The following is a 26,381-nucleotide window of genomic DNA, read 5'->3' as shown; positions in this document are numbered from 1 at the left end:
TGAATCATGAGAGCTATAAAGAGCAGAGCAGACGGCTCCTTATGCTTTTGAATCGCTTTTACGTGTATGTTCGTTCGTTTGACTTGAAGGATTGTGGCGCACTTTTGTTTTTTTTGGATTTGTGCGCAGAGACGCTTGAAGTCAATTGAACACAAACAGGTGCGCATATTTGCATAGCTTTGATTGTTCCCTCTAGATCTCACCTTCTCACACGCAGCCCGACGATTGGTCGACTATGTACAATACCTGCATGTTATTGGTCAAGCTGCTCTGGATGTTTAAGGCATTATTAAAATTCTGGCTGGGACGTGTCCCGTATGAACGGTGCATATGGCCACCCTACATAGGAATGAGTAATAATCAATGATTCAGATCCAAATGATTCTTTGAACAGGATCGACTGTAATGTTCAGAATAATAAACAACAAAATATGTCATAACCTTTAACCTAGATCACAAAACAAATAAACAGGAATAATTATACTTTTTACTAAAAAAAAAAAATTTTAAACATCACCCAAACTATTCTTTCCTTCTATGTTCAAAAGTTTTTTTTTTTAGTGATTCAGCTGAACCAGTTTGCAATTGGCAAGATGCTGAAGTTAATAGGGTTAATAGTTTTGGAAATACTGTTAACAGCAACAACACTGAGAATATTATGAACAACAGAATATGGCATAACTTAAAATCTAAAACAAACAAACAAACAACCTTAAAATAAACTGGAATAATCAGCATTTTTACCACAAAAAATGTAGTTTTTTAAATGTTTATTTTCTCATCACCATTTCGGCATCTATGTCTACATTCATGGTGAGAACCAGTTAATCCATGAATAAGTCTATCATATGCACAAGTCACTTACATACAATTAAGTTGGGGAGGAAGAAAATAAGAAAATGAATTAATTTGCTCAAATTAATCAAACTGAATCAAAAGTGCATGCTCACTCGTGCAAAACCCGCAACCATGATTTAAGGATGTAGTGAGTGACTGCCAAGGCATTGCTATGCATTTTCTAAGGCAGTGGTTCCCAACACAGGTCCTGGAGGCACCCCAACACAACACACCTGATTCAGGTCTTCAGCTCATTAGTGGAGACTTAGAGACCTGAAATTGGTGCATTAGAGAAAGGAGACGTGCAGTGTTGGGATGCCACTAGGACCAGGGTTGGGAACCACTCTGTTCTAAGGTATTGTGGGTAGTTGCTAGTTGCTAGTGGGTTTCTTACTGCTCCAAGTGAAAGCGCAAAAAGACAGGCCATTGCTAATAACCTCAGTGTAACACACACAGTGTTAGCGAGTCACTGGATTTGTGTAGTTTAAGAAATAAGCCACCAATGTAGCAAAAAAAGTGCACCGTTCAATCAAAGCGCATGCACGGAGGGTTAATCCAGGAACAGTGGAGGTGAATGGGGGAAAATAAGTGTGGACAGGTATGAAAATTGAGCCCTAGGAGGGTCACAGCGATTAAGAGGCTGTTTTATGACAGACCGGCTCTCTCGCTCGGTGAATAGGCGCCCGGCGCAGAGCAAAAAACGGTTTATCATTCCTCTCCGAGTGCTGAAGTATCCGCTTTGAAGTCTCAAGCGCTAATTCTACAGAGGAAGGTTAAACTGCTTAAATCTTGAGTCAGTTTCACTTCTCCTCTAATGTTGTCTGCTGAGCGGGAGGGGAATGTGACTCTTCACAACTCAATTTGCAGACACCGTAAAAGCCTTTTCTCGACGCTTTTCTCTCCTCTTTGTTTCCTCCGCCGTAGCTTCACAGAGAGAGATGGAATTTCCATTCTGCCAGCCTGATGGATAAGAGATTGTTCTAGGCAGCTCTTTTTTGTGAAGGGTGAGACATTAGGGTGCACACTTATGGAAATGTTTGTTTCTCAGCACAGACGGAAGCTCTCGGTGGCGAATATGAGTTTATAATTGCCTAATTCGACACAGATTAGCTTTTCAAAACAATCTAATGATGGTCAGCGCAAACACGCGCACATACGAGTCGATTTCATTACAACCCGATTCACGTGCCTAATGGCCTCATACATGCACAAGCACTGTTTCTCATAATTAATATGTATCTGGAGACCAAATTAGAAGCAAAATGTCACAAAAAAGTCAACTATTTAAAAACAATGAGTCTTGCCAGCAGGCACACAACGACTTAAGACATTCATATTTGGTAAAATTTCACTTGCAATGGGTGAACAAAATGTCTAATGTCAATGTTAATTTGATGTCCAATACCGATGTCAGCTAACGTTGACATTGTTGTTTTTAGGTTGTGTACTTAAATCCAATGCTAAGTCAACGTCAAATTGGCGTCAAATACTGATGTCGACACGATTTTCATTCTCAACCAAGATGCAACATCTAAACAACGTCTGCCTGACGTTATACTGACGTCCTGTGTCTGCTGGGCTCCATTGTTATGAAGCCGGTTCTCATCTAAACAACCAAAGAAACATACACAAATCTGTGCTGAACATACAATGTATCTAAAAGTACTAGAAGATCTTCTAACAAAAAGTAATTTATTAAAAGAGTTTTATGCATCTTACTGTGGATTAATATGCGTCGATACTCCATACTGTGAGCAATTATATCATCTATCGAACCAAACATTGAAAAATCAGTCCTGAACTTGTATGCAAAAGTCTGCAAACACTAGCAGATCTTCCAACAATGGTGAAGAGTAAAGGTCATTACACAAAGAGTCAGAAAATTTTGCACGTTAAAAAATAAGTAACAAATAATTACTAAACAATTGCATCATTACAGTATGAAGCACAACTGAGATGGTTCTCATTTAAAGAATGAATCCAACATTCACAAATCAGTCCTGAACATATACAGTACAACTAAAATAATACCACTTCAGTAAAAACTAGCAGATCTCCTAACAACTGTGAAGAGTAAGTTTAAAGAAACTGATGCATCTTACTTTGTGTTAATATGCAGTGTGGCTCTAAACTATAGGGGAAAAAAATGTTACTTTAAAGAGTTTAATGCACCTAGCTGTGGATTCATATGCATCAGGACTCCAAATTGTGAGCAAAATGTTTACATGATTTAAAATCTGTTACAGTTTTCCTTGCATCGTTATGAAGCACAAATAAAACGGTTCCCATCTAAAAAGTCTTTAAATTAGCACTAGCAGATCTTCCAACAAAAAGCGAGCAGTAACTTTTAAAGAGTTTGATGCATCTTACAGTGGATCTACATGGGAATAAACAGCAGCGTTTCTAAACAACAGGCAATTATGTTACTTAATTCATGTGTACAGTATCTATTAAGCCATCATATGTGAATGTCATGCATTAGCACAGCATAAACTGTCTGTAGTTCTGTTGTGCTCAACGTGGCTGACGTTTCCTCTCAACAACAGTATTTTATCCCTGCAAATCCCAGCGCCTTGCAGAATTTCTCTAAACCGTTTCCAGATCCAGCACATTTGACAGCAACAATAACAGCAATAAACACAGATCCCCCTCCGCCGTGAATGAATTCGGAGTTGAAATGAGTCTTTTTCACGGCCAATTTGAGCTGGTTGGGGAAAAGCTCTGAGCAAACTACAGCACAAAGAAGCCACACACACATGAAAGAGTGATTGCACTGTTTGACGATATTACAGTCATGTGTTGAGGTGTAAAGACGACATGCAAACACCTGAGTCATGCAAAACGCGGTCTCTGAGAAAATACAAAAACTACTAAAAACTGACAGCACACTACAGCCTAAGACTTCAAGATGAAGCCTCTTTTTTGCACCACAATGGACACTTTTCACATTTCCAGTCTTCTCAGAAGCGCCAAGTCATTAAAGTTGAGTAAACTTCTATAACAATGAACGGAAACTACAACAAATATAATCTTGGCTCCAACAGCAAACTATATAACACTAACATACTATAATAGCATTTCTTTGATTTTCTAAAAGAGAAAGTGTTGAGTTGCATTAGAAACACTCATGCAGCAGTGTAATTTAATGTGTTTAGTTTAATTTAACGCAAAGGCAATAGATAACACACAAAAAAAGTGTATAGTACACATTTTAAATGCACATTAATTTTAAAAGATGAAAATATAAGTTTGCTTGGTTTACAATTTCAAAAAATGCTAAAACATAACAGTCATGGTTTCTAAACAGTTTTCCTAAACACATCTGTCACTGAACATGTCATGATCTATTTTGCATAAAACAAACTGAGATAAGATGAGTTTTACAGCCTACGAATGTTTCTTAAGTGAAAAAAAATTATCTACACAAGTAAGTAACATTTGTTGCATTAAGAATTAAGTAAAATATGCATTGCATGTGCAACATTACTGCATGAGATTAAGGTTTTTTTTTTTTTTTTGCCAAGGCAACATTTCAAATTGTTTGTTTAAAGTACAAAAATAACTAAACCATATAAACAAAAATATATATATTTAAAAAATGACAAAACAACATAAAATCACTGAAAACATTTTCACATTTGTTTGAGAACTCATTCGAAATATTAACAAAAACTATAATAGTATATCAATGATACTAAAATAGCACTGGTTTATAGCTAGCTACCTGAAAAACATCATTTGTTTTAAAGTCGTTAAAAGGATGGTTTACTCAAACATTTAAAATAGTCATTTAAACACTCTGCTAAACTATTGCTTAAAAACGTATTCTTGAAATGCATTGGAGAGTAGTTGTAGCCTCTGCACATTAAACTGGGACAGGAAAAAGTTTTTAAACATCAAAAAATGACAGGAAAGACGAGCTAGAACGCAAATATACAAAAATAAACAGCCTCATAGTTTGATTTATGTGTTATAATATAAAAATGCGAAAGCACCAACTGCATATTTCATCAGCTTTCATATTGGTCACCAATGCTCTGCACACTCTGGGACAAAAGAGGACAGTCTGTTTGCACAGGGATCTTGTTAGCCTGCTCCCTATTGGTCAGATCTGTCCTAAAAGAGACTAGCGGGGACCTTTTGGCCTGTCCTTTCCACGAGCGCCCACGGAAATGCCATCTGGCTGGTGTGAATTATTACCACAGCAACGGCCATGTGACCTGAGACCAGTGGAAACCAAGGTCACCAAAACCTGTAGCCGTCTATTTCTGTGTCATCTCCTTTATGAGGTTAGAAGAACCCGGCGTCCGTTCTTACGAGGACGTGTCCTATCGCTTAGGAAACAGATTAAATGAAGAACATCATTCAGTGTCGTTCTCATCTTCACTTCACAAGTCTCAAACAAGGTCATTACCATTTACACAAGATACTAGCATCCACAAATTCCTTTCTAAGACGTCAACAGAAATCAATTGAAAGCTGGAAAATAATTAATAAATATTTTAAAAGTTTTTTTTAATGTAGTATTTAATATCATATATATATGATTAGGAGTACTTAATTTTTTTATATTTTTATGTTATAAGTGTGTTTATATAGAGAAACAAAATCTAGATAAAAAAAATAAATGATATATATCATTATTGTTGTTATTATTATTACTAGAATTATTACTTTTATCACTACTTTTATATTAGAAATTATAATAAAAGATATTTAGATTTTTTTTTATTATTATAACAAAAACTATAACAACCCTATTTCCAAAACCGTTTCAGTAACAATAAGATTCAATTTATTAGTTAACATGAACTAACGATGAAAAATACTTCTAAAGCATTAGATCATCTTAGTTAATGTTGATTCCAACATTTAAAATGAACACTTATATATATATTAATGTTATTTAACGGGCCTGAGCTAAAATGAACTAACAATGAACGTTGTATTTTTATTAACTAATGTAAACAAAGATTAATAAACACTGTAACAAATGTATTACTCGTAATGCCAGTTAGTTAATATAGGCAACAAATGAAACCTTATTGTAAAGAGTTACCACAATTTCTCATATTACCACATGCATGATGCTCATTTTTTTAATTTAAGCCCTTATCGCTACGCCTCATATCAAATCAAGAGGATGTTAAATATTCCCTTTCGTGAAGAATTCCCAACGAGACCGGAACACAAGGGAATATCACTGAAACACCTCTGAGGATTAATGGCAGTACAGGAACTGCTGTATGAAATGATGTAATTTGAGAGCAACCAAAGCGACAGCTATAAGCCACAGACCCCAGCGAAAAAAATCATCTGACACGGCCAGATGCTCCGCTACAGACCAACACAGACAAAGAGGGTCATAAATCAGCTGTCAGCCGCAGACACCCCCCTCTCCTGAACGTATTCGTCTGCTGGTCAATACAAGCAGTGGTGTCTGTTCAGGGGGGGTCTGGGGTTAGAGGAATACAGGAAAAACCATCTTCCGGGAAGAAGCGCTTGAACTCGAACCTTTAGTCGAATTAGAGGTGCTGCAGCAGATGTGCTGAATATTTTCCATCTTTTCTTTTTTACCCATCTCAATATATAGATCTTGCTGGAGTCCAAGTTCAAGAGTGGGTGAGGGGCCCTCGGGGGCCGCTGTTGACACGACGTCCCGCAGGGGCCACACGGGAGAATAACAAAGACCATCACAGCGTGCAATAAACAGCGCCGGACTACATTCATGAAATGAGTTAACAGCGATGTGTCCTGGATATTTAAAAAGTTAAGATGTCCAAAATGTGCACTCTAACGACTACATGTACTTAATGAAAGCTGCTCCTGATTTCATATTTGTAGCTTTGCATCTTTTCATACGCTGTTGTAACATGAGGGAAAACAAATTTCAGTGGATGTTTTCTCAGCAAACAGCTTCATCTATGCACATTTCATGCCTAACTTGTGGTCTTGCAATTCATTAATCAATGCATTTTTAATCATCAGTGCAAAATGCATCCACACGGAATGGGGAGAAATGGCTAACGCACTTGTTAAATGACATTTACACATAAAATTGAAACCTCAGATATATACAGTTAACATGTCCAATCAGATAACAACTCTCAAGACTACAGACTTAATGTGATCTGACAGGGCTTCCTCTGAATGACATAGTTTTTCCTCTGTTTCGACCTGAAGAATGGCTTTTAAGAGGATGTTCTGTGAGAAAACAGCTTCATATGTCTCTATGTGCATTTTATGACTTGCAAACCATTAATAAATAGTTTTAAACTCATCGTTGCAATATGAAAAATAGAAGCTACCCATGTGAAATGGGAAAAATGGCTAATGCAACTCATAAATGACACATATTTTCTCAACAAAAAAAAAGTTAACATGTCTAAAGCATGCATGTGCACCAGATAACAACAAACCTAGCAACTCTCAAGATTACTGACTTAATGTGAGCTGACACTGCTTCCACTGAATTCATATTTATAGCTTTTCTTCTGTTGTAACACGAGGAAGAATAACTTTCAGGTGTGTATTTTGTGAGCAAACCGCTCCATATGTGCATTTTATGACTTGCGACCCAAAGCATATTTAGTTTTAAAACCTAATCAGTGCAATCTGCAAAATGTAAAAGAGAACCATATGGAATAGGAAAAAATGGATATAAACACATAAAATTTAAGTATGCATGTGCAACTGATAACAACAAACTTTTAAGACTTAAATGTAAGCTAAGAATATTTCCTCTGGTTTTCATATTTATAGCTTTGCTTCTGTGGAACATGAGGCATAATAACTTGGAAGTGAATGTTTTGTGATCAAACAGCTTCATCTGACTTGAAACCAATTATTCAACACATTTTTAAGTGTTTTAAACACAATCAATGCAATCTGCAAAATGCATCCATATGGAATGGGAAAAAGGAGTAACGCAACTCTTATATGGCACATATTATAGACATAAAACTACATAAACTGCATTTTTGCTTCTCAAATGCATTAGGTCTCAATAAATAGCTTCTACAAACTAAAATCACACACTGGATGTGGAATTGGCCACAAAAGGTTCAATAGCACAGTATTATTTAGCTTCCACCCACATGCGATCGCGTTTTGAGATGAAAGATGCTGTGGATGCATTCACGTCACATTAAATACAGCTTGAACTGTCACAGGCTGCAGGTGAGCACATCAATAACCTGAACCAGGTGTGACCTAGACTAACTCCAGAAACAAAGAAAAACTCCGATGTGCAAGTGTGTGTGATTCATACATCGAGCCCAGCGGATTCATGGGAAATAACCCAGTACTGCGTGCTTTTCATGATGACAGATGGATCCTGACTGTTGAACTCGAAGCTGATTAAACAAAGCTGTCATTTGACAACTTGCTCAGTATTTAAAACAAAAAGATCAACTTTTATTCACAAAACCGGTTTGTCGTGTCCTCTTAAGGTCACCGTAGACTATGTGAGGGACGTGACTCCTCTCCGTACAAATGTTCAATATTCAGATTAGCAGTCGATCTGTGTTTGTCAATGACTAATTCTTACACTTTAACGTTTAATCTCCTCAGTCTGGTTACTCTTATGAAGAGCGTTTTGATTTATCAGTCTGGCAGAAATATTCAGAGCACAGTCCAGACAATAACCATCTGATATTTGTCCAGATGAGCCCTCGCTGAAAACATGTTTGCTCTCCCTGTCCATGAAACAGGTTCAGGGTTTGGATAACCTCAGTCTGTCTGTATTCAGAACAAACCGAAAACATGAGAGAGAGACCCTCCAATAACAGCCTTCATGAGCAGCTCTTCTTTGGAAAGGCTTGAATAACAATCGGCCACACACACACACACACACACACACAGAGACGGATCTGATTCCTCTCCGGCTTGGCTTGGCATGCTCTTGTCATTTCTTATGTTACAGAACATCAATCATAGGGCTGAGTCTGTGCCCTTGCGCTGGCCGAAACAGATTTACAAACATTAGCAGGGAATGCAATTACACAGTCCGAGAAGCGCGAACAGTCAGCGAGCATTCTGGGTTAGACGCGTCGCAAGCGGTGTGGATGGAGCGTGCACACTGCGGTCAGAACGAAACCGGGGCTGATCCAGATTAGCTATTGTGTCCAGCAACACTGGACATGAAAACAGTAATGCTAGCAAGGGGTTAATGAGATTTTTTTTTTCAGTTATATATATATACACACACATATATATGCATATATATGCTAAAGAATAATATAATACAATTTTTTTAAATGTCACATTTTTACACCACGTGTTTAAAGTAATAAAATGTATTTAAAAAATGTATAATATAGTATTTCAAAAACGTATGAAAACAACATCAACTATATTTTTCAAAGATTTATTTCTTTTTAACCATATTGGACATTCATTTTTGACATTGAACCTGACATCGTAAGTCAATTTACAGCCAAACCTGCAACACCATCAGCAAGGATCAGTTTTGATCTTTAAACAGAATCGCGTCTTAAGTCGATTTCAAGCTATCGTATTTAAAAGCGCATTTTTTTCCGTTGTTAATGAATTACAATGTGCACAGCTTATCAAGACTACATGCAATGCATAACCTTAACACATGAGCATGTTCAAGTAAATATGCATTCATTAACCTGACTTTTTATAACACGAATACTTACTACTTAGTTAAGCACTATTAAGTTGTCGCAATAGATCAAGACGACAATAATAAATGCATAAACTTTCCTAAACAGAAACTCTGATCATTACGCTTTGCGTCATAATTACACACTAATACAGTCAAAACGTGAGAGATATACATACTACTGAACATTAAAGGTGTAAAATACACGAGTTGTTTGCTTCATAAAGTCTGAGGTGAATCACAAACCGGCACTTTACAGAACGAGCCGCGCAACCGCGCGTCACCGTTCCGTATTTCTATTAGAATAAAACACATTAGGCTGATAAAAAGTTAAAGTCCACAACTCGGAAAGGCATCAAAAGTTTCTGTTTCCAGCAAAGCTCGCGAATGAAGCGTTCAGATAGCCCTAAACGTGCCGTTAAAGCGCGTTAGTGTGCGCGAGGCTGCTGCCGCTGCTCTTGCGCGCTCCTGATCAATGATTGAACCGAACAAAAGGCAGAAGAGGATCAATTACTAATAACTATCAATGCAACACCACCATCCCGTCCCTCAAAAGTCACCAAAAGAGAAAATGCATGAAATGCACGGTGCGTTATCCCCTATATGATCGCGTCGTGTACAAAAGATGAGAAATAAGACCAACCTGAAGCCGCCGGAGATCAAATTTCTTCCAATATTGAAACATCGATCCCACATCGGCGGCCATCTTGAGCACAATATTCAAGAGCGGCTACAATAAATATATGGGCTGGATTCCCCCCGTTAAACAGCGTTGACGATTACACTCCACATGGAAAAAAATGTAATAACAAAATAACAGTTGTGGAAAACTAGACGGGACGCGCAGCGCGCGAGAGCCGGTGGATTGCGATATGAACAGAATATAGATGCATATAGATGCATTAGTGCTGCTCCCGGGATTGCACTTGATTTTGGGTTCGGTAAAGTTATCAATACTGACGTAACGGGTTGATCAATAACGTCTGGGAAGTGGAAGGAGAACAACGAGCAACCAATGCGCATCGCCAGATGTTTGATGCGTAAAGCGGCGAAATCGTTCCATATCATTAATGAGCCCCACATAATGAGATTTGCAACTTAGCTCAATAATACGTAATGCATGTCATAAATGCAGCGAAAGAGTCGTGAGAATAAAATAAACACTGAATGGGTGAAAGCTTCAGGTGTTGAAGTGAAAAGAGTGAATGTGTATTTTGATAGTGTCCTTGAATAATGAAGTGCACGGAGATAAGCGTAATAAAATAGTGCTTATGCCCATTCAAACACTTACTAGGCTTTTATACAAACATTTGAGGAGAATATGTAAAAGGTAACATTATACACAAAACACGATTAAACATACAGTGCACGAAAAGTTTAAGTTTAGTCCATGCACTTATAGTTAAATAAAGAGATGCACTGTGCAGCAATGTGTGCAATTAAAAATAAAAACACCAGGACTATTTCAGTTATACAGCACTCACTGTTAACGCAAGCAAATGCATAAGGTGTTTCTTTTTTATATTGCAAAAGCTCTTTAGCTCTATGTCTGAATACGGTTAAATAAATAATAAAAAAAGTGCATTCAAAGAAAAAAAGCATAAATGTTATTAAGGGATTGTGCGGTCAATGCATGATGTGAAATTGTGAATGGACATAGTGTTCAAACCTTAACACGTGCTCCCTCTTGTGGAACAGGACGTTTCTACTGGACCGAGCTGAGTGGCCCTTCTAATATTAGACTATATTCTGACATTAGTAGCTTTAAATATAGCACACACTGTCCAAATAACATCTTTATCATTAGTATAACATCAGAATGACCATACAGAGTCGAGATTCCCCTTAAAATAACACATCACACCATTGTGGCCTTTCCCTGTAAGGAAGTTTCATTATCACATTGTGCATAATGACTAGCTGCAGTTCTGGAAATTTTAACAGAGCCATCATTTGGTAAACTATATTCAGACGATTACAAAAAGTCTATGGATTTATTTCCCTCTTTAGAAAAAGTAGTTTGAGTTGCGTATCCGAAATGCGGCGGATTACTGATATCAGTATAATAATGTCTGGAAATGAAAGCGTTTAAGAGGTTAACTGCTCCGGTGGATTGTGGACTGCGAGCAATTACTAAGAGAGCACATCTGTCATTCTCCTCTTCGCTATTAAAACCAAACGCAAGTCTATTTTTAAGTAGAAATGTATTTGCACTTTGTAAGGCACCTACGGGGAATATAAAAGGTGCTTATTAAAAGTTTCTGTTTTATTGCTTTTTATTTATTGCTTCAGGGGGGGAAAAAACACAGCATCGGTCTTATAAGAAAGGAATAATATATCTTGTTTTGATATGGCTCAGTGTTAAATTTGAAATTTAAATCAGTTCTGAAATACAAGCCTGATGCAGCAACACTTATTACTTTTGTTCAAATCTAAATATGCGGATATTTTCAGGGCGCATGAACCAGTGGGAGACTTTTACGAACCTCAGTGGGCAAGCTGTGAGATTGTTTCTAAAGGTTTTGTGAAAAAAAAAATATCAAGTAATATTTGAGACTTAAAAACATCAATACTAATAATGTGGAATGAAAATGAATGCTAAAAACAAGTGAAAGCTGATGAGTGCTCAGATGAGTGCGTGTGGATTGAAGACGGGAACGCAGTGGCCTAGATACAGGACACATGAATGTTTGACTACGCTTCAATGTTATTCCAGGAATATTGACGAGAGCTGCTGAACTCTGATATATTGATCGACTCGGAGTGCAAAAGGCCTTGAAACTGAAGCTTGTTGAGACTGCCACCAGGTGGCTGGAAAGGTTAAGCATCTCTTGAGCAAAACAGGTGAACATTATTCTGCCAACTTCCCACTAAATGAATGCTTGTCCTGGAACAGCACCAAAACCTTCATAGAAAACATTCTTCTATGCTGCTTTCACTAAAGCAATGCTATTTGAGTTGATCACATGATCATCTTTGGAAGGCTAAACGGTATTTCCTGATGTAAACACAGCTTATCAGTCATGACAATTTGCCACTAAATGTGTAGTAGTATAATCTAATTTTAGTGCATACTGCAGGGTTTGAGTATGAGAGGTCAAGCAGAGGTCGTGCTCCTCTCTCCTGATAACATCGACTGGACTAAACGATCCTTTCACGTTTTAAAGGCATTCGTGAAGACACTGTTTTAATATTACTGGATAACACTGATTACATTGCATTCTCTACACCAGAGGTACTATAACTTTTGTTGCTTAAAAATAAAATTTATAAAGTTGAAAATGAAATAAATTCGAAAACAAACTAAGAACGAATAAAAATGACAACAAAAAAACTAGTTATATTTAACTACTGTAAAACTAAAGCCATTAAGATGACTTGAAATGCATGATATGAATGTAATAAAATATAAAATTAACTTAGTTGTTTTAAAGAGATGGATTTTCATGCTAAACATGGCCAAAGTTGTAAAAAATAATTTAGAAGAATGACTGAGAATTTCTGTTAGTAAAAGTTTCGGCTGTTTTTTTTCGATCGTGGATCTAATGACGTAGACTAGAGCGGAACTCCTTATATGAGCACTTCTCTGGGAAAAGTGCGCCCGCACACACACATTGACCAGAGGAGAGCGAGACCGCGCACATCAACACACTTCAAAATCGTCGGCAGCGCTGCAGGATTTGTTCGAGAATGCCTCCAAATAAGTGCATTTTTGGATGTGAGGGAAAGTTTACCGTGTTCAGCTTCCCCAAGAACCCATTGTTACATGAACAGTGGATGAAGTTTGTTTTTCCAGGGCAGGAGTGTATCAAGTGTGTTTGTGTGTTCTGGTCATTTGAGTGAGGAATGTTTTAGAAACAAGGCCCTATTGGCCCTATTTGCACATCGTTTGCTATTAAAACATGGGGCCGTCCCTGTGATAAAATACCCCATTCATGTTGTGGCGAGTGGGGCGGGGCCGAGGGACGTGGGAACAAGGAGTGAGGCCGGCGGGATGATTGGGAAATCAGCGACACCTGCGCCCCACCGCCGGTCTCGAGTCCCACGTAGGAGATGGAAGGATATAAAACTGGAGCGACGACAGTGAAGGACGAGAGAGGACCAGGCCTGGGACATTTTTTTATGTTTTGCTTTTTATTTATGTTTTATGTTTATTTTTAATTATTAAAATGACGTTTGATTATGCGCCGGTTCCCGCCTCCTTCTTCCCGATGATTATGGAGTTTTAATATCATTACACACGTCAGTACAATTTCATCAGATTTCTGTATTTTGTTGGAAATCAGCACATAAGTGAATATATGTTAATGGAAACAACATGAAACATCAGTATTATAGCTCCGCTCACGGCACGCCTCCAGGAGCTCGGCTTTTTCCAGAAAGATTCGGAAAGCTGTATTTGTTATTTACAAATATGATAAAACTAAAGACATTTTGGATATATGAAGGATGCAGTACTCTATAGGTACTCAAGATTAGCATGAGATTAGGTGAAACTGTGTGTGTGTTATGTACCCTTTAATATACTAAAATAACACTGCAGTTTCCTCGAAGAGAGCCGCCTTCATCCATCCACCACAAATGATATCAAAAATGATGAAGATAGTGACACTTTCATGTCTAAATATTCAAAACTTGAGCTTTCTTATCCATTTGTTTCCAACTAAATATCACATAATGAACCTACAAATACTGAGAAACAGCATTAAAGCCGCTGTCAATCACACATTCCAGGTTTAGGAAAGTTGAAGCCCTTTGGCTCCTGGATTAAACCCCTTTAATCAGGATTCTTATAATAACTTATGAAGTCCACAATTGGCTACCTGGTGAAGCGCATGAGGATGTATTTATAGACAGTCAGAGGTGGGGAATGGGGATGTATATATTAAAATCAGCATTTCCACCCTGTCTGAAATCATTCACACTTTGTCTCCTGAATTCAAGAGTTACCATTATGGTGAGTTTGCTTTGTCATACAGTTATTCATTGATTTACTCTGTCTTTGATTATAAGCAGACATTTAATTCAATATTCTCTTGATGCATCCGAATGAAGATGAAAAATAATTTGATTTTTCCTGCTGTCAGTGTTTGAGTCTGAAGTTTAAGTCTGCTTCATCAGAGCCACTTACATCTGACTCATCCAGCTTTTATTCATTTCATTTTCTACAAATAAATACATTAAAAGTAAACTTTTTGTTCTCAAAGATAGATACAAACATTTTCATTAGCCAAAAATTTAAAAAGGAGATCGGTGACTCATCTATTTATCATTTTATTAATAAAATCCTAGAGAAACGGGAGCAAATGAAGACTTTTTGCTTAAAATGTGTTATTTTATTTTTTTATTTTATTTATATTTTAAGTAACCTTTTAGAAAAAATATCTTTAAACCACTGTCACAATGTGCTAATAAAAAATTATATATAATCACCAGTCAAACGTTTGGGATCAGAACGATTTTAAATTTTTAATTATGCTCATCAAGGCTGCATTTATTTAATCAAAAACAAAGGGAAAAAATAAATAATATTTTGTGAAATATTTTTATGATGTTAAATGTTTTTCTATTTTAATATACATTCAAATATAATTTATTTCTGTGATGCGCATCTGTATTTTCAGCATCATTACTCCAGTCTTCAGTGTCACATGATCTTCAGAAATCATTCTGATATGATGATTTATCATCAGTGCTGGAAACTGTTGTGCTGCTTAATATCTTTTTGGAACCTTTGATAATTCTTTTCAAGATTTTTTGATGAATAAAAAGTTAAAAAGAAGAGCCAGGGGCGATTCTAAGACTTTCGTTTTAGCTGGGCTCAGCCCCCAATGAGGGTATAGTAATTAAAAATAATTATCTAATAGGGTAAAGTGTTAAACTAAACTTACAGCATTTTGTATTCCCCTGGTATAAGATTAGAGCAGTCTTCCTGAATCCTGATCACACACACACACACACACCTGTTTATTCTACGAACACAAAATGTTACTGTTTGGATTTCTAGTAAAACCCTCTTTCTTTAGCTCAGGTACGCAAACCTATTTGCCACATGCACTGTAATTAATATGTTTTATATTGAAAGTTACATTTTCAAATAAAAATGGCAACATGATCGTTTTATATAGTATGTGTTTATATATTTTTAGGGCTTCATTTTCGCTGGAGGAAACGGCTGTGGTGTAATAAGGGGTGAACACAGCGAAAACTTCACAGGAAATGGAAAACTGATTGCTCCCCCAATGATATTTTGTAAACTGCATTTATGACAATGAACTGCACAGATGCAGATATTAATACACTCTATTGATAAACACACACCTCCTCTGTTTCTCGCTCTGCAGAAAAATGCTCTAACCGAGGAACTGATCGAAGTCTGCTGCCATTTTCATATGAAATTTAAAGGGGACTGAAACTATAGACCCCTAAAAATAGCCTAGCGAGGCCCATGAGAACAACACTTTACTTCATTACATTCCAAAGCATAATGTCATCCTTTTTACTGCACTACATTTCAAAAATTTAAGTTGTTGTTTTTTTTTACCTTTAATACTTAAGAACATAAAAAATGTACTACTTTCTTATACTCAAGTAATCTTTGAACTACATTTACTTGGTAAGAAAAAGTAAGAAAGTAATAGATTTCTAAGGATATTTAATATGAAATGTAGTGCAGTAAAAGAGTACAATAATATGCTTTCAATTAAAGTTTTCTGAAGAAAAACACTGATAAATTACTGACACTTCAAAAGTACTTTTACAGCAGAGTAAAAATACTTCACTACTGTCCGCCTCTGCTAATAATAAATCATGTGACACTTTATGCTGGAGTAATGGCTGATGGAAATTCAGCTTCGCATCACAGAAATTAATTATATTTTAAAGGATATTCAAATAAAAACCATTCTTTTATATTGTAATAACATTTTGCAAGATTACTGTTTTTTTTCTGTATTTTTGATCAGATAAATGCAGCCTTGATGAGCACTATCCAGTTACTATCCATTGTTAATTTTATAGTTATACTACTGTATGTAAACCATCTTTTATTTCTCTTAAGGAATTCTTGAGTTGATACATAAATAAGATCTGCCCTGAGTTATGATCCTTTGAGCAATAACATTTTCCTCTGGGTTTATTTATGCTGTTCATTAAAAAAAAAATCTTTTGAAAATACTCTGCATATTTCGTGGTTGAAGCACAACTGTAATCCAGACAGAAGGCAGACGAGCAGCTGTCGAGCTGCGATGTCATCGAGCAGAAACGCACCTCGCAATGTTTTCCGAATGGTGTGGCAGGAATGTAAATAGTAGCGCTTAATCCCTGTCTTGGTGGGATTACCTCTCAACAGGCTCCGAGACGAGGCTGTCAGCAGCCAGCGCCAGTCTGTAATCCCACATCTGATCCACAGGCTGAGTCCTCGCTCTCCCGGCTAATTATACATCCTCACTGCTCAGAGGAGGATGCTACACTGAAGAAGAGAAATGCAAAAACACACAAGAGCTCAAATGAACGTGAATAGCCGCTCAGGAAGAATTTGATAAGATAGTTTTGAGTTAGTAGTACACTTTGAGAGTAGTCTTGTGAGATCTATGGGGCATTTTAGCAGGAGACGTCAGTAAAATTTTGCATTTAAACAGACTTCAGTGCAGGAGAAACAAGTGTGATCAGAGTCAACTTGAAATGGCGTTTGCAACCCATTTTACATGGTGTAAAAAAAAGTTTGGAGTCTGTAAATGCTGTTGAAAGGAGTCTCTTCTGCTTACCAGTGATGCATCTGTTTGATTAAAACAGCAAAAACAGCAATATTCTGAAATATTATTTTAATTTAAAAACTGTTGTCTATTTGAATATATTTTAAAATGCAATTGTCAATTGTCTAATATGTTGATTTGCTGCTTAAGGAACATTTCTGATAATTATCAATGTTGAAAACAGTTGTGCTGCTTCATGTTTTTATGGAAACCACAGTTTTATTTTTAGTATTCTTTGATGAATGGAAAACTGAAAAGCAAGCTTTCATATGAAATTGCAATCATTTGTAACATTATAAATGTCTTAACTGTCACTTTAGATCAATTTAAAGCATCCTAACTGGAAACAAATATATACCTTTCCAAAATAATGACTCCAAACTTTTGAACAGAAGTGTATTTTCTAGTAAAATAAGAGGTCAAATTCATATTATTATGATTATTACAGCCAAATGGAAAGACATTTCAGAGGGTTTTTGAAGCATGAATCTAAAGTGCACCAATGAAATGGCATGCCTAAGTGTACTTCTGCATAGCAAGCCACGTGTGATTATTCTGCAGGCACCCAAAAAGGCAAAGAAGCGGGCAGAAGGAGCCAATTCAAATGTCTTCTCCATGTTTGAGCAAACACAGATCCAGGAGTTCAAAGAGGTACAAACCAAGCGCTCGTTTGACTCTAATTGCTGTGACAATTGTCTTTATCGTGACTCCTTCACTGTGATATCGAGCATCTACAGCAAGATTCCTGTATGTGACTTCAATATGTCTGTGTTCATCATCGCTAGTGAATAATTCAGAATGTGTCAGTAACGATTAGCACAGCGGAGTGATTTACACCCTGAACACACACTCGCTCACACACACTCCAGCCTGCTGTCAGGGCCCTGAGATTTGCGTGGAAAATGCAGCAGGACAGACGTTCTCTCTGGTTTCAAAGCGGCTGTGAAAAGATCACGACAAACAGGATAAGCATGACGCTGATCCGAGATGGCAGTGATGAGAACGTGCAGACAAATGCTAGCCGTCTTTCTCTCGCTCTCTCTTTCAGTCTGTCTCTCACAAACAAACACAAAGACACCAAGTGAAGCGGAATTACAGGAACTATAAATACACAACTGAGGGAGTTTGGCAAAAAATACACACTAAATAAGCAGCGTGACAGTGAGGTCTGACCTTTAGTTAAAGAATGAGTTTGGGATTATTTTCTCTCCCTCATGTCATTACACAATAACTCAAAAATTTGTCTTTGGTTTGAGTCAACTAACAAAAACTAAAACCTTGAAAATACATGCATGCATAAAATAAACTTCAACTGAAATAAAATAATAATTGTAATATTTATATATATATATATTTTCATTTTTATTTCACATCACAGCACATCAAGTTACTAAATGAAAATGATAAATGTTGCCTTGGCAAATAGGTTTTTAATATTTTATTTCAGCTATAGTTGCTAAAGAAATATTGTTCATTAAGTTTAACTTGATGCACTAAATTTAAATCATAAAAAACATAAAAACTGTGTATTGTGCATATTAAAAAATGCAAAAATTAAAACAAAATATATAAATAAAAAAACACAATGTAGTCATAATGACTAGCACAGTATCTCTACGATACTAAATTAACACTGACTTGCCTTCATGATGCACAAGCTTAAAAAAAAAATTATATATATATATATATATATATATATATATATATATATATATATATATATACTCTTTTAGCATTGCACAGAAAACACAAATAGGTTTGAAACAACCTGAGTAAATAAATTATAATAAATTAAATCAATTATTCATTTTTAGTTTAACTTTCAAGTGAAAACAAACGAATTGAGAGTCTTAAAAAATGCATTCAGAACTGTTTTAATTCTACGCATCTCATGAGGAACATTTAAACATGTTTTCAAAAGTTTGGTTATAAGTTTGTCAAAGTGCAGAAGTCATGTATGCTGCTTTCCAAAAGGATCACTAAAATGATAAACATCAATATCAAAGATGCTAAAGCAACACAATATATATGTCAACTACTGATTCAACAATGAGGAACAATGTCCAACTCATTTTTATAATTCTTTGCAATTCCATTGGATGCCACTAGAGGTGCAGAAATGACATGCTTCACCTTTGACAAACACCTTAAACACCACCAAACTACATTATGCATCCCTCTAACACACACTCTGTATTCTCTCTCTTTCATCTGCCTCAGGCTTTCACAATCATGGATCAGAATAGAGATGGCTTTATCGACAAGAATGACCTGAGGGATACGTTCGCAGCTTTAGGTGAACTGTAATAATCTCTGCTATACGTCACTGTCGTTCTGCATTGGTGGAGGAAGCGTCTCTCTGACAGCAGTTCTGTCCTCTGCCTCCGCAGGCCGCCTGAACGTCAAACAGGAGGAGCTCGAGGAGATGCTGAAGGAGGCTCCAGGACCCATTAACTTCACCGTCTTCCTCACTATGTTTGGGGAGAAGCTTAAAGGTAAATGGTGGGGTGAAGTGTTACTAAGAATCTGAAAATCTGAAACTTTCATTTATCCAGCGGGATTATAAAAGCACCTATCTTTTTATCTTATGTTGCCTCGACATCAGGGGCGGATCTGGAAAAATATTGATGGGGTAGCGAGAAGGGGGAAGGAATTTTTGAGGGGTGGCAACATATGGCAGACATATATATACTGAATGTAGTCACAGTTATCACAGTTTGATGATAAATATATGTGCACACTACAAAAGGACACAGGCTATCATTTACAAACTTAATCTCATGCAATCAGTGTCTTGCATTTGAAACAGTTCATATAAGGAATAAGTGACCATACCCCATAAGCACCATCACACTCACTAATGCATACAGTATGCATCGACATGTAATTAAGAGCATTATAAAAGGTTCAGTGTTATCAATATGTCAATTTATTATAAGAAACATAAGATCTTAACAGCCAATGACATTTCCAGCTGGGGAGACTCAACTGATTTTCTACTGTTTAGAGTTAATCACCATCTAACTCAACCAGTCAAGAGCTAGATTTAACCTTAGATGTTATATGAATATGGTCCCTGAAGCATAGGTTTTATTAGCTGACAATAATAATAAATAAATAAACATTATAGGCACAAATACAAATGTACTTTTAAAAAATTGTTTCTGAAAAAGATGATGTTATTGTTTTGGCAAGTTTAAAGTAAAACTTCTATGAAAACTTGTGTGATATTCCTTTAAAATAATGTTTTAGTATATCTTTTAAGTATATTTTACTAAGCAATTTCTTACATGATTTCTTTGAGTTAGACCAAACTTTTATTTTGGTGGGTTGTAACCAGAGTTTGTGTTTTTTAATTAACTATTTTAATAGGCCTACTTGAAGTATAGCGTACTCTACTGTGCAATAGTATTATATTTCTGTTTGAATTTCTTCAAGTTATATAGAAATTTTATTTTGATAGGTTGTCGTAAAGACATTTCCGTTTCTGTCTGTGTATACGTTACGAATGAATGATGATAGTTTTATCACATGAAATGGTAAAATCCTCTCATAGCGCGCTGACGTACACATGTATAGCATACATTATGCATCAATATAGTGAAGAGCTGAAAACACCACGCGTGCTTCAGTGTGTGTGTGTGTGTGTGTGTGTGTGTGTGTGTGTAGTAGAGCACACATTCCCAGAGACGTGTATAACAACACCTTCAGGGCCGATGCTGGCCAAATGGGTGTCCTGAGCAGGATTGTATTGTTGTGTCCCCCTTCCTCAAATATGATGATGGAAAAAACACCTACTATAGGAGTGAAAAAAGAACTTTAATCGAATAAAAAACGAAATGAATTAATTTGTATTATTTACAAATCACAATTGTAGCTCTTGACATTTACCTGTGGCTATAACTTTATTATGACTCTAATTTATTTTATAGTCTCAAGCTTTCAGAAATCATGCAAAAGGAAATTAAGCAGTTTTACTATGATAAAACCAAACCATGGTTTATTTTTGTAAGGGTTGAGATATGCACGTTTTTTTTTTTTTATTGTTGTTGTTGTTGTTGAAGAAATTATAAAGGCTGTGTCATCTATAGCAAAAAGGTGGCCAAAAATGAAACATGAAGTCAATGTGAATGAAATGTTTGGTCAGTAGCCTAAACAAGGATTTGATCGTCCTGTAAGTGTAACAGCAGCAATCACATGGCATTTGTAATAACATGTACATAAATTGTTTATTTTGTATTTGCCTACATTATGTATTTTAACAGTGTTATTATTAACCAATCATTATTGCCTCATTATTTTTTTATGTAATGTATTTTAAGTCATTTTAAAGGCTATTGATGGCTTAGGACTGTTTTTATAGCAACAACAACAACATTACAGTATATTAATACTCTGTAAATTATTATTTGAAGTAACAAAATCATGGTTAATTTGCAGTTACCATGGCTACAAGAACAATGATTGGTAGTTTTCGTAAGGGAACCTGAGGAAAAAAAATGTTTCACAGGAATGTGCCTGAAAGTGATAAACGGGCCTTGTTTTTACCTAAATGATTTATACTTTATTTTAATATATATTAAAAATGTATAAGGTGTGCATTGTAGCTGACACCTAAATGAACACATTACAATTGTTTTATGACTGCAAGTCTTTCTCCTCAAATGCTATTGAGCTTCAAATTTGCGTTTGAGCCCATGTGAAAGAGTAGCATGATTTACGGATTATTTGAAAGTGAAAGGGAAAGTGAAGTGACATTCAGCCAAGTATGGTGAACCATACTCAGAATTTGTGCTCTGCATTTAACCCATCCAAAATGCACAGACGCAGAGCAGTGAACATACACACACACACACTGTGAGCACACACCCGGAGCAGTGGGCAGCCATTTATGCTGCTGCGGCGCCCGGGGAGCAGTTGGGGGTTCGATGCCTTGCTCAAGGGCACCTAAGTCGTGGTATTGAAGGTGGAGAGATCTGTACATGCACTATCCCCACCCACAATTCCGTCCGGCCCGAGACTAGAACTCACAACCCTTCGATTGGGAGTCCTACCCTCTAACCATTAGGCCACGACTTCCCGTTAATTTTAATACATATCAAACATTTAATACAATTGTACATTATAGCTGGCACCTACATGAACAATTACAGTATTTTTTTATGACTATAAGTAATTATCTTCAAATGCTACTGACGTTAGAAAAGTGTATACCAATATAGCATGTAACTTTAGAGACGGTCCCTAAATTGAGACTCGTCCAACGTCCAATGTTTTTTTAACTTTTAGTTTTCTTTTCTCTTCGCTGGATTGCTGATGTACTCTACCCGGCATAGATGTTCATCCATCATTCATGAACATTCAACCGCAAACATGAGGTGCGAGCGGTCGCGAGCGCGGATGGGAGAATGGAGGAAGTTTTTTTTTTTTTGAGCAACTGGGATGGTGTCCTCTCTGGGAGTTGGTGCCCTACTCTGCGTGTAGGGAGCAACGGTACTGAACACCTTTAATATTGCAGACACTAGTCCATTTCGAGATTTGATTAAATGCTATACTTTTGATTTATTCATAAAAAAATGGCCGAATTCCGTGACGTTCTGCTTTATACAGCAGGTTCCAGTTCTGCGATTCAATCCCAGTCGCTTTTCAAATACAAACAGGGTGAATTTATGAATGAAAGTGTGAAAGTTCTGACACAAAACGAAGTTGTTACATATCCTCATGCTTTTTAAAAGTGGTTAACTATGTTTGACAGATGCAATATTTGGAAATCGAAAATTATTAACTTATTTTTTAAATTACATTTATATCTGAATATACGTATGTCAGAGTCCGGAGCGGGTTGGCGAATCATTTGAGTCAGTTCGGGAGTTCGGAGCGGGATCGCGAATCATTTGAGTCAGTTTGGGGATCGCGAATCATTTGTATCAGTTCGGGAGTTCGTAGCCGGAACGCGAATCATTTGAGTCAGTTATGGGGATCGCCAAATTATTTGAGTCAGTTTGGGAGTTCGGAGCGGGATCGCGAATCATTTGAGTCAGTTTGGGAGTTCGGAGCTGGATCGCGAATCATTTGAGTCAGTTGGGGAGTTCGGAGCGGGTTCGCGAATCATTTGAGTCAGTTTGGGGATCGCGAATCATTTGAATTAGTTCGGGAGTTCGGAGCGGCTTCGCGGATCATTTGAATCAATTCGAGAGTTCGGAGCGGGTTCGCGAATCATTTGAATCAATTCGAAAGTTCGGAGCGGGTTCGCGAATCATTTGAATCAGTTTGGGAGTTCAAAGCGGGTTTGGGAATCATTTGAATCAGTTCGGGAGTTCGGAGCGGGATCACAAATCATTTGAATCAGTTCGGGAGTTTGGAGTGGGATCACGCGCTCGTAAAGTTTCAAATTGGCCATAACCTTTAATTCGTTGTTGCCACCCTGATAGATCCGCCCCTGTTCGACATGCCACTAAGTAACTAAGACCTACATATATATATATATATATATATATATATATATATATATATATATATATATATATATATATATATATATATATATATATATATATATATATACACATATATATATATATACACATATATATATATACACATATATATATATATATATATATATATATATATATATATATATATATATATATATATATATACATATATATATATATATACACATATATATATATATATACATATATATATATATATACACATTTACATATATATATATATATGAGCTTCATATGAGCTTCATATATCATATATATATGATATATATGAGCTTGAGCTTTCCATTCATTAAAGAATCTACAAAAATAAAATATACATATACATATATATATATACATATATATATATATATACACATATATATATATATATATATATATATATATATATATATATATATATATATATATATATATATATATATATGAGCTTCATATGAGCTTCATATATCATATATATATGATATATATGAGCTTGAGCTTTCCATTCATTAAAGAATCTACAAAAATAAAATATATCACCATTTTCACAAAAATATGCACAACTGTTTTCACTATTGATGATATCCAGAAATGTTTTCAAGCAGCAAATCAGCATATTAGAATGATTTCTGAAGATCATGTGACACTGAAGACTGGAAGAATGATGCTGGAAATCCAGCTGCGCATCACAGAAATAAATCACATTTTAGAATATATTACAACTGAAAACAGTTGTTTTAATTTGTAATATTTCAAAATAATAACATTTTTCTGTTTTAAATAAAAACACAAATGCAGCCTTGGTGAGCAATAAGAGATTCTTTCAAAAACATAACAGATGTTTAATGTATAATCAAGTTAAAATATATTGTACTTAATTTAAACAAAACTCGAGGCATTTTGGAATAAAGTCTCATGAGTGGACAAGAAATCACACAGGGATTTTCTTTCCTTCTGAAGTCCTACAGAAGCATTTGATCCTACTGGGAATCATTATAGGAACTATGTTCTGGAAGCTATGAGCCTGTATGACGATTCCCATAGGATGAAGCTCAAAATTGTGATAGAATTTCCACAAGGAATCCTGTACAAAGTATGTCTTATTGCATTCCAGGAGGATTTTAAAGACACTTAGGTCTCTTGTCAGTTTTCTGTTGTGCACTCTTTTTAAAAAAAACAGGTGCCGATGCAGAGGAGACCATTCTGAATGCCTTTAAAGTGTTCGACCCAGAGGGAAAGGGGACCTTGAGGAAGGATTTGTGAGTACCATTAAAACAACACATTCTGCCCTGCTTCTCTGCAAATCCATTTCTCCAGGGATTCTGCTTTGTTTTTCATATTATGACTTTACAAGCTAATGAAGTAAAAAATGCACTACATATAGACTTTTCAAACCCTGCATGCATGTGCACTCAAAAAAAAAATTAAATAAAAAAAGAATAATAATTAATACATTTTATATATATAAAATAAAGCCATTTGGTTTATTATTCAGGTTGATGAATAATTTTCAGTTAGACATAAATTAAACAGGTGAGTACTGAGTGCAGAAATCATACTTGTTTCATTTATATGTGTCTGAAAATATGCAATATATTAGGTTTAATGGTTTACATTAAAACTGTGTGATCCAAATGGATGGAAATTCTACACTAAAGAAAAAATTAACGCAAAACTTTTGTTTTTGCCCCCATTTTTCATGAGCTGATCTCAAACATCTAAGATTTTCTCTATGTATGCAAAAGGCCTATTTCTCTCAAATATTGTTCCCAAATCTGTCTAAATCTCTGTATTTTATTGTGGCAAGCCTAAGGCACAACTGTGCAATAATCCTGCTGTATAATCAGCATCTTGATGTGTCACACCTGTGAGGTGGATGGATAATCTCGGCAAAGGAGAAGTGCTCACTTACACAGATTTAGACAAATTTGTGAACAATAATTGAGAGAAATATGCCTTTTGTGTGCATAGAAAAAGTCTTAGATCTTTGAGTTCAGCTCATGAAAAATGGGAGCAAAAACAAAAGTGTTGCTTTTATAATTTTGTTCAGTGTATAATGTAATTAAAATCTGAAATTCATGCCTAAATATTTCTGAGTCTGAAGTGTTTGCCAGAAGTAATTCGATTATCTCAAAAGGTCAAACTGAAGTTTGTCTCTCCTCACAGTTTGGCACAGATGTTGACAACGCAAGCGGACCGATTTTCTCCAGAAGAGGTCTGACATCTGAGAGTATTTGTTTTATGTCTAACACTTCAGCTCTCCGTGTCCTTGACAGCACTGTGCCGTGTCACATTGACATTTATATTCTATGTGAATAGAAAGCAGGAGGTGACATTATATTGTGTTTATCTATAGATTATGAATATGACTAGTGAATTGTATACTGTGTTAACCACACAACCACAAAAACATTATAATACCATTTTTCATCCATCTCTCTTTAGATGGAGCAGATGTTTAGTGCTTTTCCTCCAGACGCAGCAGGTAATCTGGACTATAAGAATCTGGTCTACATCATCACACATGGGGAGGAGAAGGACCAGGAGTGAATATCTCATGTTCAACAACATCATGACACATGTATGCCAATAAATCTTGTCCTGCTCTATATACTGTAATCTTCCATTTACAGAACTGAACTGAACAATTAAACCAAATGA

The 26,381-nt window shown here is 36.0% G+C and overlaps 2 protein-coding genes across 4 annotated transcripts in view; one reads left to right on the top strand and one right to left on the bottom strand.

Annotated features, from left to right (window-relative positions):
* cux2b (cut-like homeobox 2b) overlaps window positions 1–10,243 on the bottom strand; it is a 148,836-nt gene extending 138,593 nt beyond the window's left edge. For 2 of the 3 annotated variants that reach the window (XM_026268992.1, XM_026268993.1), the window contains exon 1: window positions 10,110–10,243. In XM_026268992.1, coding sequence (XP_026124777.1) covers window positions 10,110–10,172 — 63 coding nt within the window. In that variant the 5' untranslated portion in view covers window positions 10,173–10,243. The remainder of the gene's footprint in view (window positions 1–10,109) is intronic. The other variant, XM_026268994.1, reaches the window with a different exon arrangement.
* Window positions 10,244–14,352: 4,109 nt separating this feature from the next.
* On the top strand, window positions 14,353–26,381 carry myl2b (myosin, light chain 2b, regulatory, cardiac, slow). Its single transcript, XM_026268752.1, has 7 exons — window positions 14,353–14,423; window positions 17,782–17,871; window positions 19,441–19,516; window positions 19,611–19,715; window positions 24,901–24,979; window positions 25,887–25,935; window positions 26,166–26,381. Exons 1-7 carry the CDS (start codon window positions 14,421–14,423, stop codon window positions 26,268–26,270), a joined length of 507 nt encoding a protein of 168 aa, XP_026124537.1. The 5' UTR covers window positions 14,353–14,420; the 3' UTR covers window positions 26,271–26,381.

Source organism: Carassius auratus, chromosome 8, assembly GCF_003368295.1.
Source record: "Carassius auratus strain Wakin chromosome 8, ASM336829v1, whole genome shotgun sequence".
Taxonomy (NCBI): Eukaryota; Metazoa; Chordata; class Actinopteri; order Cypriniformes; family Cyprinidae; genus Carassius; species Carassius auratus.
Note: the sequence above shows the minus strand (reverse complement) of the source record. Positions and strands in the feature narration are given on the sequence as shown.

What these genes read in the sequence shown, in the direction of transcription:
- myl2b (XM_026268752.1), top strand. An exon ending in GGGACCTTGAGGAAGGATTT is followed by an intron (nt 24,980 to 25,886) that starts GTGAGTACCATT and finishes CTCTCCTCACAG; the next exon opens with TTTGGCACAGATGTTGACAA. An exon ending in ACCGATTTTCTCCAGAAGAG is followed by an intron (nt 25,936 to 26,165) that starts GTCTGACATCTG and finishes ATCTCTCTTTAG; the next exon opens with ATGGAGCAGATGTTTAGTGC.